Here is a 13,081-nt window from a genome sequence, read left to right on the forward strand (position 1 = left end):
GGGTTTGACTACCCCTAAACGAGGTGGGAGTCTGGGTCTTCGGCATTGAGACTGGAAAATCGGGGAAAAAACCGTTCAACCGGAGGGTTGAGAGCTGGTAAGGCTTGCGGCAGCTGTCAGCTATAGCCTATAGAGTAACAGATCAGAATAGAGATTGACAACCGCAAACCAGGTAAGTACTGCCATCTTCTTTCCTCTGTAAAACGACATGGCGCCCTTTTTTTATCATCTTCCGTCTCTCTAAAACGAAACTGCAACCTCCATCATATTTTTCTCTGAAATTTCATGTTTAGAGCTTTAATTGCTATCTCATTTCATTCATTCCTCTCGCAATTTTCTACGATTTTGTTTTTCCCCCTCTCCTGTTGTTGTATAAAGAAGAGATGAGGCGACTGGTTATGTTTTGTTCATTTAAATTGGAACCCGTTCGCATCTGTGAGATCTCCTTTTTAAAGAATATTGCAGCTATTGTCTGCATTTAATTGCATAATGTTTTGATGAATTTATGCTAGCCCTAAAGTCCCTTACTGAACGACTTATGAAGTAATGTTACTGCTAACGTGATAACGTCTAACATGTGCGTATCAAAGAAAACGTTAGCTAGAGACTCTTCCTCTCATGGTAGCAATGATGTTACTGGTCGTGACTATTTTGTAAGGTTTTCTAGATCTGCCACACGTTCATTGGCAATTCACATCAGCTTTATCCCCCAGCCATCAGTTAATAACATATCTATTAATGTATAAAATCAAGATTTTTTATACTAGATGGCCTTCTTTAGCTATATGATGAAACCATTGGGTGATGAGGCCACTTTAAGTTGCACATTCAGAGTTAGGTATTTCTTGTTTGATGGACTCCTGAATTTATTTGTATTTGGCATTCAATCAATGCATAACTGAAACCTTTGATTTGAAAGATTGTTTCCTTGAGTAATGGTTTTTGTGCTTTGGTTTATTATTCTTATTCTTCCATACAACTAATTCCTTTTATAGCATTGTATGTATGATGATTTTATAATCTTTTTTCATGGATGTGATTTTATTCTTAATTTATGTTTGCTAACTACCCCTGTTGTAGGCTGATACATCTTGAGTTTGTGCAAAAATGTCAACCTTCATGCTGAACTGCCTAGCCTCTTCCTTCAGCCTTTTAAAACTTTTGGTTTCTTTTGTAACTTATGGTAGAATTGATCCTTTACATTTAAAGAGGGGAAGAAAATTGATCTTTTCCCTTTCACTTTCTGTTCATTTAGATGGATTGGCAAGGACAAAAGCTCTCGGAACAGCTGATGCAGATCTTGCTCGTCTTATTTGCCACGGTGGCTTTTGTCACTGGTTACCTCATGGGTTCATTCCAGATTATGCTGTTCATCTATGCAGCTGGAGTCATCCTAACCACTTTGATTACTGTTCCTAACTGGCCCTTCTTCAACCGACATCCTCTCCAGTGGTTGGATCCTATTGAAGCCGAGCACTATCCCAAGCCTCAGCCAGTAGCGTCAAAGAAGAAACCCACTAAGCAATACCAGAAGTAGGTCATTTAACAAATGTTATTAGGTGTTAGGCTGTCTTTTCTCCTTTTTCTCCCTTTAGATGAAAAATCTTCTATCTTTTTTTTTTTTTCAAATGAGCAGTGTTTAGTTGTGCTTGTATTCTGCGATAATAGAGATACTTACTGTTCTGTTCTGTTCTGTTTGTTTTTTTTTTTTTTTTTTTTTGGAGAAAAGATTACTGATCACACTATGCAAGTATAATTAATAGTTGAATGCCAACAAGAGAGAGGGAGGGAATTTTTTTGCACGTTGTGTTTATTTATTGTTTCCTTACCTTCTAAATTCTAAGGGTCCTTCTGGTTGGCAGTTGGAATTGGAATCGGGATGGTCTATTCCCATAGTCTGTTTGGTTTAGATAGGAATCAGAGAATGGGAATTGGAATCGGCTGGAATGGGATGGCCATTCCCTCAAATGGGGGAATGCCATTCCACCGGGAACGGGAATGGGATTCCGATTCTGCCCAACCAAACAATTGGAATTGGAATGGTCCATTCTGATTCCAATTCCAGACCCTATTCCCACGAACCAAACAGACCCTAATTTTATTTGTTTGGATGTTATTTTAGTCAATCGTGCAGGTTCCCTGTCATCAAAAGCTTACCGCATATATTGTTGTTTCAGAATGAGTCATGTTCCAACATCTCTTCACCATTGCAGTTTAAATTCCCAAGCATAGTTTGTGGTGAACTTCATACCATTGTGGCAAGACTCAACTGTCTTGTGTCAATTTGGGGGTTTGGTCTAATTGCATGATGAACCAAAGTTGATAATTGCTTGGTTAGCTTCAAGTTTCTGATTCCCCATCTGAAACAGCAAAAAATGAAGGATTTCCCTCAGTTAATTTTGAAAAGATCAGATGGCATTGGACAACCTTCTGTCAAAATGCCCAATCTAAGGTAAGGTGAGTGATTTGGGTGGTCACACCTAGGCACTTGCCTCATGGAACAGAAGATCGCTCAGTGACCAGGCAATTATTTTATTTTGGGAATTTAGACATCTGTATCATTATATTTAAAAAATTAATAAAGGCAATGAAAAACAAGTCCTATTTTATTTTATTATTGTACAAAAGTGTATAGGATATTCAACTAGCCTATTGCTATCAGAAAATCTGGCCTCTGTGTCTGCCCAATTGGAAGTATAAATATTAGTTTGATTAGAATAGGCAAACTGATGTCCGGTCAATGCCCAGCCTTTAGGAACTGCTTGTTCAGTTAGGAGAATATGTTAACATGCATATGTTATTTATATGTTATGCAGATTTCAAACAAGAGTATTTGATATCACTTGCGCATAAGCCAGTCAAGGTTTAGAATTATGTTGTTCACACACTTCAAAATGGAGGCATTACCCATTTCTAATGCTTTGTCTGTGTTCTGGAGAAGAAGGTCTATTTTTGTCATTGCCGGAGAAGAAAGCCTCTTTTCGCTGTCGCAGGGGGAGATCAAATCTATTAACCAGTTGATTGCTTGTGCTTACTAGGCCTTCCCAAACTGCTTTTTTAAAATATACTCATCAGTTTGCTGCAAACTCTCAGATTCCTGAGCCTCTTTCTCCCTCTCCCATGGCACCTTTTGCTTCTTCTCTGTAACACTCGAACAACAACAGCAGGAAGAAGCTCTACAGAGGTATATAGCTCTTAATGGGGTTGATGCTCGTGAGCAGGCACCAAAAGAGTGGAGGCGGGCTCTCAACCAGATGGGTTTCTCTCTTCTGCATTTTGAGCTTCTGTTTGGAGTTCTGGTCGTTAATAGGTCATCTCTCTCCTGCTTGCTTTCTCCCTGTCTGCTATGTTTTCTTGGATGAGTCGCACAGCCCCTTTTGGCTCTGACTTTACAAGGAACAGAGTCTTGGAATTGCAGAAACTTTTCTAGGGCAGCCATCTCGGTTGAAGTTTTTGGCAAACTAAAATGGTGGGCCAACATAGGAGGGCGGTGACCAGCTTCTCCATTCTAATGGACAACATTATCACTCAGTTAAGAAAACCAGATGATTAAATGCAACACAAACAAAAAAGAACCCAATCTGCAAACACTTCCTGATTGCCACCATTGATATCTCTGAGTCTTTTTAGTCCTGTTAAATTCTCAGAAACAAGTGCAGAGTTGTCCCAAGAACCAATTGAAAAGCCTGGGATGTAACCTCGGTTACCAGCATTACTGTTTCCAAAGCTACCATCATCAGAGCTACTTCCCCCAATACCCTCCTCAGCAATCTGAGGCATTGGCCCCGAGGAAGAATGGGTCCCGGATGAGAAGCTTATCTGACCCTTCAACCAACCAGTCGTTGGAGCTGTTTCTCCATTACAACCATTCCCGACTCGGAAATTCCCCATGCCCCTCATTACAGCAAAGCCTGCTTTTTGTTAGAAGTTTTTAGTACTTGTTCTCAAATAATTCTTTCAAAGTTCAGAAGGGAAATTTCTATTGCAAAGCTTGGACATGAGATATTATCAGAGCTATTACTTAATTAATGCAGAAATTAAAAGAAAATAAAGGTTTTCTGTATATAACTCAATTTCTAAGATACTTAGAAATCGAGCAAATAATTAGTTTAAAGGTTTTCTCTATATAACTCAATTTCTTTCTGGTCAACTTTACTCGAATTCAGCAAATAATTTGTTTAACAGAAAATAATGGATGATTAATTCAGATAAGAAAATTTTTGTAGAACGCAAACCAGAGCTTGATAATGTGAAGGCATACTAGATTGGAAAGTGATTAGTAGAGAAGAGATCCCAACATTTTGAGGGAGAAAGCAAACAGGAGAGAGATGACATATTAACGACCAGAATTCCAAAACAGAACTCCAAAACAGAAGCTCAAAATGCAGGAGAGAGAGAAATGTGAAGGAACCTCAGAGGGGATTACCGCTGCTGTTGTTAGTGTATCGTAAAGTTGGGAAAGATGAAAAGTGTTTTTTTTGTCCAAATAGTTATTATAAGGGTAATATGAGGATTAAAAAATATTATAAGGGCTTTTTTGGATGAAAAGCTAATGGAAGGGGGGTCTTTGTCTCACGGTCATGGTACAGGAAGTCTTTGTCACAGACCCCATAGTACAGGGGGGTCTTTGTAATTTACCCATAAAAAATTATACTATTGCTCTCTTGGTTATAGTGGAGTTAGAGGCACTATTGGGGTTTCAGACATTGAGAAAATGGTATTAATATGGTTAACAATCCTCAGATCTGGTGTGTAATATAGAAATGTGGTTATAATCTGTGGTAAGGGCATCGTCATCTCAAGCCAACTAATGGATCCTGTTTGAGACATCGTAAAGACATGCTATTGACCTGAATTTGTCTGCTTTAAGCAGTGATTGAATAAAACTTAATTGGACTTCAATTGACCAAAGGTCTTGCTTTCTTTATTTCTTTTTAGCATAAATAAGCAGTTTCACATGTAAAAACAACTCACACTATATTCAGCCAAGTAACCTGACCTCTTTAATTGGCACTAATGGCTATCAAGATGTAGTGACAGCCGTGCAGAAACCAGCCTCCTGAAAAACATAGCCGAAGGACAAAGAGGGACCTTTGGTTGTTCTCAAAAGATGACAGTGCGATCCAAAATTGAACTATTAAAGGCTCTTATTCTGGACTGGACATCCATAAAGTTCAGAACTACTGCATCCAATTATCCAGTTTTGGAGAGCTAGGAGTCGGAGTACCACGGTCCACAAGGATATTTGTTGCAGTTCATATCTCAATGGTGTTCGTTGAGTTTAGGTTGGAGTCATCTCTTCATTGATCAGATGGAAGACACTAAGGGGGTGTTCGGTGTTCTCCCGTTTAAATGGGTTTCTTTGTTTTAATTTTAAGAAAATTGGTTATTTGGGTCTCACAGTCACAAGTAACCTTTTTGTGGGGTTTGTGTTTAAGTGTTGTTTTCTTTAAAGAAAACAAAAGTCGTTACGTTATTGTTATGATCTCCATATGGGAGCCTGGTTACTGCCTACTGGTTAGACGTTGGGAAGCTCGGACAGTTGAGCTTGGGCCTGGGAAGCTGAAACAATGGAAACTGATGAGGGCGGATTTGGCCCTCCAGTGAAAATATGACACCCACCTGGTACCTCATGCCAACTAAGTGCAGCCTCTTGATAATTAGGTAGCTCGCCATTTAGGGGCAGTTCGGCACTTACAAGCAGCCTAGCGTCTTACGAAGAGCTCGCCACTTAGGGGCAGCTCGGTATAGGTAGCTCGCCACTTAGGGGCAGATCGACATAGGCAGCCTGGTGTCTTACGAAGAGCTCGGCACTTACAGGCAGCTCGGCATAGGTAGCTCGCCACTTAGGGGCAGCTCGGCGTATCGCGGGAAGATCTCCTGCCTAACAACCGTACCTGATAGATCCGGAGACCTGTGCCCACGTCTCTCGCCATGCGGTGCCGTGCCTGCCAGCCCTGAGAGCTGTCCCTTGCCTGGCAGAGCCGTACCCTGCGACAGCTGCCTGCACCCGCCACCTCAGTTCTGGCAGTAACGGCTGCGGCAAAGAAACAAAGGTGGTTATGCCTGACTTGACAAAGGCAGTTACGCCTAATTTGACTGGACACCGCTATATAAGGACTCCGACCCCCAAAGACAAAGGAGAGGAGGAAAAAGGAAGAAGAGGAAAAAGAGGAAAAAGGAAGGTAATCCTTGCTCTCTAGCTCTCTCATTTCTCTAATATCATCTTCAAGCTCTCTACAATCCGAGTGCTAACTTAAGCATCGGAGAGTCCCCGCCGGGTAAATACCCCCGGGTCCCCTGATTCAGTTTTCACAGGTCCCTCAGCTCCCATCGCCTACAAAGAGGAGGAAAAGATGGAGTTCTCGCAGGTCCCTCAGCTCCCGTCGCCTACAAAGAGGAGGAAAAGATGGAGTTCTCGCAGGTCCCTCAGCTCCCGCCGCCTACAAAGGAGAGAATATCACCTCATGCAGAGGGCAGTCGAGTTGTGCTACACCAAAGAGCTCCACCATTTTCTAAGTCACAGGCCGCCTATGAGCAAGTCAAATGACGAGTCCACCAAGGAGCTCGTCACCAAGGCAGCTCACCACCAGAGAGCTCGTCACCAAGTAGCTCACCACTAGGGAGCTCGTCACCAAGTAGCTCACCACCAGGCAGTTCGCCACCAAGTATCTCACCACCAGGCAGTTCGCCACCAGGGAGCTCCATTATCCTCTGAGTCAGAGGCCACAAAGAGTTTTAATTAAGTAGTTTATACAAAAAAAAAAAAAAAAGTCCTTAGCCGCTTTAACTTTCCAAACAGATTTTTGACACCAAACAACGATAAACATGAGCCTCAACTCAATTCGCGGTGAATGGGAACATGAGTGCTTTGCTTTGGAGAATTCACCACGACTTACATCTATTTGGAGCCCTCCAAGGAGAAGTGGATACATTCAGTCTCTTCTCTTTTACCGACAGTGCTGTGCCCATGAATTTCTTCCAATCCTTGAGAATAAGTCTGATGTCATGGAGTTTGTTCTCCATACCAATACAGCAGTTGGCATGGATGGTGCAGACTTTGCTCATATCTTTACTTGGCTCACAAAATCCGCCAAAGTAGGTTGTGTCCAAGTACTTGATCTCCAATCCAATTTCTTCCACAAATCTATCTTTTTTAATCATCTCAAATACAGAAAGGTCGTCGGCGCCGGGATGTAGAAAGCTTGACATGTACCAGTATCTGTACAAGTCAATTGACCTGGCGTTGGATTTCACGAAGTTGAATCCTCCATCCGCCCGGTTGTTAATGTCCTCCGGATTTCCCATGTATATTTCACAGGCAGATGTAATATCGTGATCCAGACTGAAATGCGGGAATGGGTTTCTCAGCCACATTACATCTGCGTCCTGCAAAACAACTGATAAATTTGTTGTAACTTGTAAAACAAAATTATCCAAATAGGAACACCAAAGAAATTAAAGTATTACCGTGAAAACAAAGTTGTAGCCCAATTCCAGGACCGTGAGCAAGAAGGCGATTCTCCTGCGACTGAAGCTGAGGTAGTGATCTGCTGTCACCAACCGTTTCTCAGCAGCAAATTCGACGCCTGAAGCTGGGGTAGTGAGGAAATAACAGTGGGGATGTATGGATTTGCAGCGATCAAAAGCGTTGCGGTCCACGGCGACGACCACCAAATGGGTCAACAGGCGTTCTGTCCCTTCGCCAAGCCGGAAGCTCTGGAGGAAAAGGTCGATGACAGAGCCAGGACCCGCCCATGTCTCGTTCAAGGTCGTCAATATGACTGTCCTGTCTGCCATGGACGCGCTTCTTAACACACTGAGAAGCTCATCTTTATATTCTGGGTTCTGTACGTAACATGGAGCATATGCTTAGAATCGTCACGAGTAACAATACAATAGAATCATGAAAAAGACAGACGAGAAGAGGAAGAGAGAGTAAACACTCCAAGCAACCAAACAAAGAAAATGATAGAAAGATTAAGATGGGGAGAGCTTACAGATGGATTAGTCGAAACCCAATATTTGGCTACTCTAAGGATGTTTGCAGAAACATAGAAAAACAAGAACGCAACCAAAAGAATAGCAAAAATAGTAGGGAAAGATGGATGCCTGAAGCTCTTCGCCATCAAGACTCGAATTCTCTCCTAATTTTTCCAAGTTTTTCTTTTGCTAAAGAAGAGGGAAGGGGGGTGCAATTAAGATTTCTGAGGGGGATTTGCAGTACAAAAATCCCTTATTTTTTTATGCTTCACAGTTTCAAGTCTGACATGCCAATGCTGTCTTAATTGGGGGGTGGACAGAATCGTTGGATTCAGCAGATTCCCCGAAGATTTCGTCCTCTCCTTGTGTTCTTTCCCTCTATGCATGAATTTTGGCGATTTATTCCCTGAAATAAATTACATATACAAATACGTTTTAGAAATAAACAATTGACATGGATTAACTGAAATAAATGACAGTTCTGTGAATTACAAGCACCGCGATTCGATCTTTTCTCGTTTCATTCGCGGTAAATCTAGCCGTTAAAAGCTGATGCACCCAAAAGAAGCACGAAAAACATGTCTTAACCAAATGGACTTTATACTGTTTAGTTCTTAATGCAAAAAAGCTTAAAGCATCTTTTTAATTTCAGTATATATATATATATATATATATATACAATAAACATTAATGATTTTTATTACTGTTTATAAACTGACATTTTTTAAGACACTCATACTACGGGTCCACATAAATTGACCCTTATATGTCAAACCCGTAAAGTTATACGGTCATTAAATTCAACTTGAACCGTCTATTACTTTAATTTAACCATCCTTAGTAGTATTATTATTATTATTATTATTATTTTTAGTATTTAATTTAAATATTTTGTTATATAGTAATAATATTAACTAAATTTGTAATTATTTACTTAAAATATTTTTTCCAACCAAGTATAATTATTATATAATAGATTTGTTAATTCATAATTTGCATTTACGAATAAACATTAATAATTTGGCTTAACCATTTTAATTACTATTAATAAATATCGATTCTTATTTAAGGTTTGATTACTGCATTCGTAATTATCATGGGGCCCACTTTGAATAAACATTAATGATAACTGATGATTGTTATTGTGCTTTTTTATTATTTACATAATTAAGTACTTGATTATTGTTATTATTATTAATTATTTCTATAAATAACTGATTTTTTTATTATTTACTTAATTTAGTAATTTTCAGCTAGTAATTATTTGATTTATTCTTAATTCAATTTTTTAATTATTTATAATAGGCATTTAGGGTTGGCAATCAAAAATCCCATGTCTGTGTGGGGACCAGGAAAAGTTTATTTTCCTGGGTATCACTTACCTCCTAGGTGGGTAATTGGGGGAAAAGGTAGGGAAACTCATACAAGGTTTGTAAAGGCTTCCCTACCTTTCCTTTCCTTTCCCTACTTTTTCCTTGAAACCAAACACAACCCTAGTGGTAATTTGAATATTTTTTTATTCCATATCTTTATTGAGTAATATAGATTAATAATTATGGAATCAGTAATAATAATAAGTATGTTATTACTATTATTTACTAATAATATATTAATAATTATGAATAATTTAACTTTCACGAAATGAAATATTTATTGGAGAATAATAATAGTATTAATTATAATTACTTATAATAATAATGTAAATAATTAACACCAATTATATATTATAAAATAATTAATATGAGATAATATAAATATAAAATGAGTATATCTCAATTAATAATTAACATTATTAAAATACTTATTAATTATCATTCACTAATTAACATTTCAAAGTAATAATTGTCATTATTTATAATTAAGGAATTAATTATCAGTAAGTAATTATAATCGGTAATTAATTTTTATCAAAAATCATTATTATTAGTAATAATTAATTATAATTATTGATAATAATAATAATATAATTATATTAATGAATATAATAGTATAAATTATAATTACTGATAATAATAATAATAATATAATTAATTATCTTACATAAATGTGTGAATTATAATTTCTGACAATAATTCTAATATAAATAATTAACATTAAATATTTATTTTCAAAATAATTAATATGAGTTAATATAAAATATAAAATGATTATATTTTAATTATTAATTACCATTATAAAAATCGTTATTAATTATCATTCGGAATTAATAATGAGCAATATTATCATTAATCAATTATCAGTAATTAAGTATTAGCAGTAATTATTATAAGAAATTATTTTTTAAATTAAAAATGGGCAATATTACCAATAATTAATTATTATCAGTAATTAAGTAATAGCAGTAATTATTATAAAAAATTATTTTCAGTAATTAATTATTATTAGTGAGTAATTATTATTAGTAATTAATAACTTTCACTTAATTAATTAATTAAAGTAGTTAGCAGTAATTATTATTAGTAATCAATACTAGAATTAATTAATTAGTTTAGTAGTTAATAGTAATTAATAAGCATGTCGAATTAATAGCTACCTATTTAATGAAACTGGTTCGATTTGAAATGCATTAATCACGGTTTCCTTTTTTTAGGAAATGGTTGAGAGTGGGAGTTTCCACTTCTCACGACTCTGTATGGTGGTGGGCTTGACTCTACATGTTAGTGGGACCTATTCTTGAACTACCACTAATCAGAATTTCACATGTGTTTAGTGGGTTCTGTTCTTGAACTACCACTAACCAAAATTTCACACGTGTTTAGTGGGTTCTGTTTTTGAACTACCACTAATCAAAATTTGACATGTATCTATTTTGTTTAAAACTTTAAAAGAACAGGTGTCTAAATGGAAATGGGCCACGTGTCTGATTGAGGGAGACTTTGGTCTGAAAACCTTCCTTATATATATATATATAACGAACAGAAGCTGAAATAGTATCAGAAGCTGAAATAGTATCTTCTTGCAAACAATTCTTTGTAATGTTTGGAAAGCAAAAATTCATGAAATTCATGAAAACATCTTGGGAAGATGTAGGAAACATCCACATGATAATAAAATTATAAAAGAGGTGGCATTAAGTGTAAGTTGTCTTCAAGATCATATGGATCCCTCAGCAACCAGCAATCAGCCCAAGCAAGTATTTTTTTTTATATTTATTGATGATTGGTATGATCACATGTTAGAAAATTAATGCAGGGTTTGGATACTTCATCAAACATGCCTCCACTCAGTGATAAGTAACTAGCGGATAAACTTCAAAGAAAAAACAAGGATCGTAACTAGAAAGATCAAGAGTCCAGATTCAGTGGATCCTTAGTTCACAGGGCACGTGAACCCTTGAATAAGAGGCGTGCATGTCGACTCCTTAACATAACGGGTGTTTAATGTTAACTTCTATCCGTCCAATTCAATCGGACGCTAAAAGACAAAAAATGGAAAACATCTATACGATAATGCACCAGATTTGACGTTTTAGCTTCTTGCCGATAAACTGATTTTGGTACGACAGTGGTTTCAGGCCGGTGATAGAGACAGTTCAAATAAGTAATAATATTTTAGGCTGCGTTTAGAATCAGTGTAAAAATACACAATCAGAAAGTGGTCATTGCTTCATAGAAGAGTGAGTTTAGAACTGATGAGATTTTATATCGATTAACGACATAAAACTACACTCCATCCAAACGCATACAAAACCGAACTGGAGTATAATTTTACATTAATAATAATTACATCCTCTTTTCAAATGCATACAAAACCGAACTAATGTCTTGATTTACATCACATCCAAATACAGCCTAGGAAAAGAAAAAAAAGGAAGGAAGGTTGAGAGACAAAAGATTTTTTTTCGTTTTTCTGATGTGGCAAGTGAAGGAGCCGTAACCTCCATGGACGAAACTGGAATATCAAGACATCCAGGACACTTGGATTGTCTGGTTGCTCAACCTCAGATTCTTCTCTAACACATCCCTCTCGAACTCGATACCCGGATAAGAAGACGGGTATTATCGGGGGGAAATGCTACCTGGAATAACAATCCAAGATAAAATTATGGAGAAGAAGCAGCTGTATCTATTTCCATGGTTCGTTGTCTCTAAATGCTGTTGGAAATGGGATTGAAGGAGAGGGAGAATGCAATGGGTCGTTGAGGAGGAGCGCTAGGAAGAGAAGCAGCAGTAAAATTAACAGCATCAACAAAAGTAGCAATAATTCTTCGACAGCAACAAAGCAGCCGACGAGTCGGCCATGGAAGGGCAGACAGAAGAACTCGGATGCTCATTTTATGATCAATGAGAACACGATTGTGGACTCGGATTGCAGAGATACCAAAACCACTGTGATGATTAAGAACATACCCAAAAAGTACAAATGCTTTGCTCCCAAGTGCTCCATCATCTTTCCTTGTGATTACTATTTTAATTTGATAATAATTTATTTTTGTTTTGTGTTTCCAATTGGGTTATGTTTTTCTTTTTCGGGGCTTGGGGTTTGGGATGTGGTGCAGTCAGGCGTTGCTTTTGGACATGCTGGACAACCACTGCATACACTGCAACGAGCAGATTGGCGACGGCGATGATCAGCCATTTTGCTTATAAATATACCTAGCCGCTCAACAGACACATATGTAATCAATTTTCTCTTTGCTTGAATATAGTTTTTTTTTTGAAAAAGTATGGACAGGCCCAATGTAGATTTCTGATTTCCACTACAGAACTATAAACATTTAAAAGGTCAAAAAACCCTACTCTACACACCAATACCCACCTGTGAATTGGCATCAATTCCAAGCTGACATCCACCCAAACTGTACTTTGAGCCTACAAATTCTGATCCTGGGCTGATCGATCATTCTCCCTTTTTTTCTTCTACTAAAAAAAAAAAAATTAAAACTCCTCGTGCCTTTTCATAACTCTAATCCTGTCTACAACATCAGGTGGGTCATGCTTTAGCTCGGAAAGCGAGAAAGGCCTGGTTGAGTCGGGTTTGTTTGTTTCTAGTTTCCTCGACTGGATCTCTGATATTGCATCCCAGGACTTATTGGGTTTGTTGTAGCTTGACTTTTAGTTTTTTCAATAATATATCATTTTTATTTACCAAAAAAATG

At 37.5% G+C, this 13,081-nt stretch overlaps 2 protein-coding genes across 3 annotated transcripts; one reads left to right on the forward strand and one right to left on the reverse strand.

Annotated features, from left to right (window-relative positions):
* On the forward strand, positions 1-1,688 carry LOC104591701 (signal peptidase complex subunit 1-like). Of its 2 annotated transcripts, XM_088886661.1 has the most exons (3): positions 1-172; positions 1,081-1,164; positions 1,256-1,688. In XM_088886661.1, the coding sequence occupies exons 2-3, from the start codon at positions 1,108-1,110 to the stop codon at positions 1,535-1,537; spliced, it is 339 nt and encodes a 112-aa protein (XP_088742787.1). In that variant the 5' UTR covers positions 1-172; positions 1,081-1,107; the 3' UTR covers positions 1,538-1,688. The 2 variants fall into 2 exon arrangements, with proteins under 2 accessions (XP_088742787.1, XP_019052338.1); XM_019196793.2 differs by lacking the exon at positions 1,081-1,164 and having other exon boundaries at positions 6-172.
* Positions 1,689-1,695: 7 nt separating this feature from the next.
* LOC104591700 (uncharacterized protein At4g15970-like) lies at positions 1,696-8,479 on the reverse strand. The gene is made up of 3 exons (XM_010250670.3): positions 8,001-8,479; positions 7,471-7,848; positions 1,696-7,389 (listed from the first exon to the last, which is right to left on the reverse strand). Exons 1-3 carry the CDS (start codon positions 8,127-8,129, stop codon positions 6,886-6,888), a joined length of 1,011 nt encoding a protein of 336 aa, XP_010248972.2. The 5' UTR covers positions 8,130-8,479; the 3' UTR covers positions 1,696-6,885.
* Between the last annotated feature and the right edge of the window lie 4,602 nt (positions 8,480-13,081).

The sequence above is a fragment of the Nelumbo nucifera genome, chromosome 4 (genome assembly GCF_055504915.1).
Source record: "Nelumbo nucifera cultivar China Antique chromosome 4, China Antique-T2T, whole genome shotgun sequence".
NCBI lineage: Eukaryota > Viridiplantae > Streptophyta > Magnoliopsida > Proteales > Nelumbonaceae > Nelumbo > Nelumbo nucifera.

Excerpts from the sequence above, each read along its gene's own strand:
- LOC104591700 (XM_010250670.3), bottom strand. The coding sequence starts at position 8,129 with ATGGCGAAGAGCTTCAGGCATCCATCTTTCCCTACTATTTTTGCTATT. Across the intron at positions 7,849-8,000 it reads GGGTTTCGACTAATCCATCT|AACCCAGAATATAAAGATGA; the intron begins GTAAGCTCTCCC and ends TGTTACGTACAG. Across the intron at positions 7,390-7,470 it reads GCTACAACTTTGTTTTCACG|GACGCAGATGTAATGTGGCT; the intron begins GTAATACTTTAA and ends GTTGTTTTGCAG.
- LOC104591701 (XM_088886661.1), top strand. The coding sequence starts at position 1,108 with ATGTCAACCTTCATGCTGAACTGCCTAGCCTCTTCCTTCAGCCTTTTA. Across the intron at positions 1,165-1,255 it reads TCAGCCTTTTAAAACTTTTG|ATGGATTGGCAAGGACAAAA; the intron begins GTTTCTTTTGTA and ends CTGTTCATTTAG.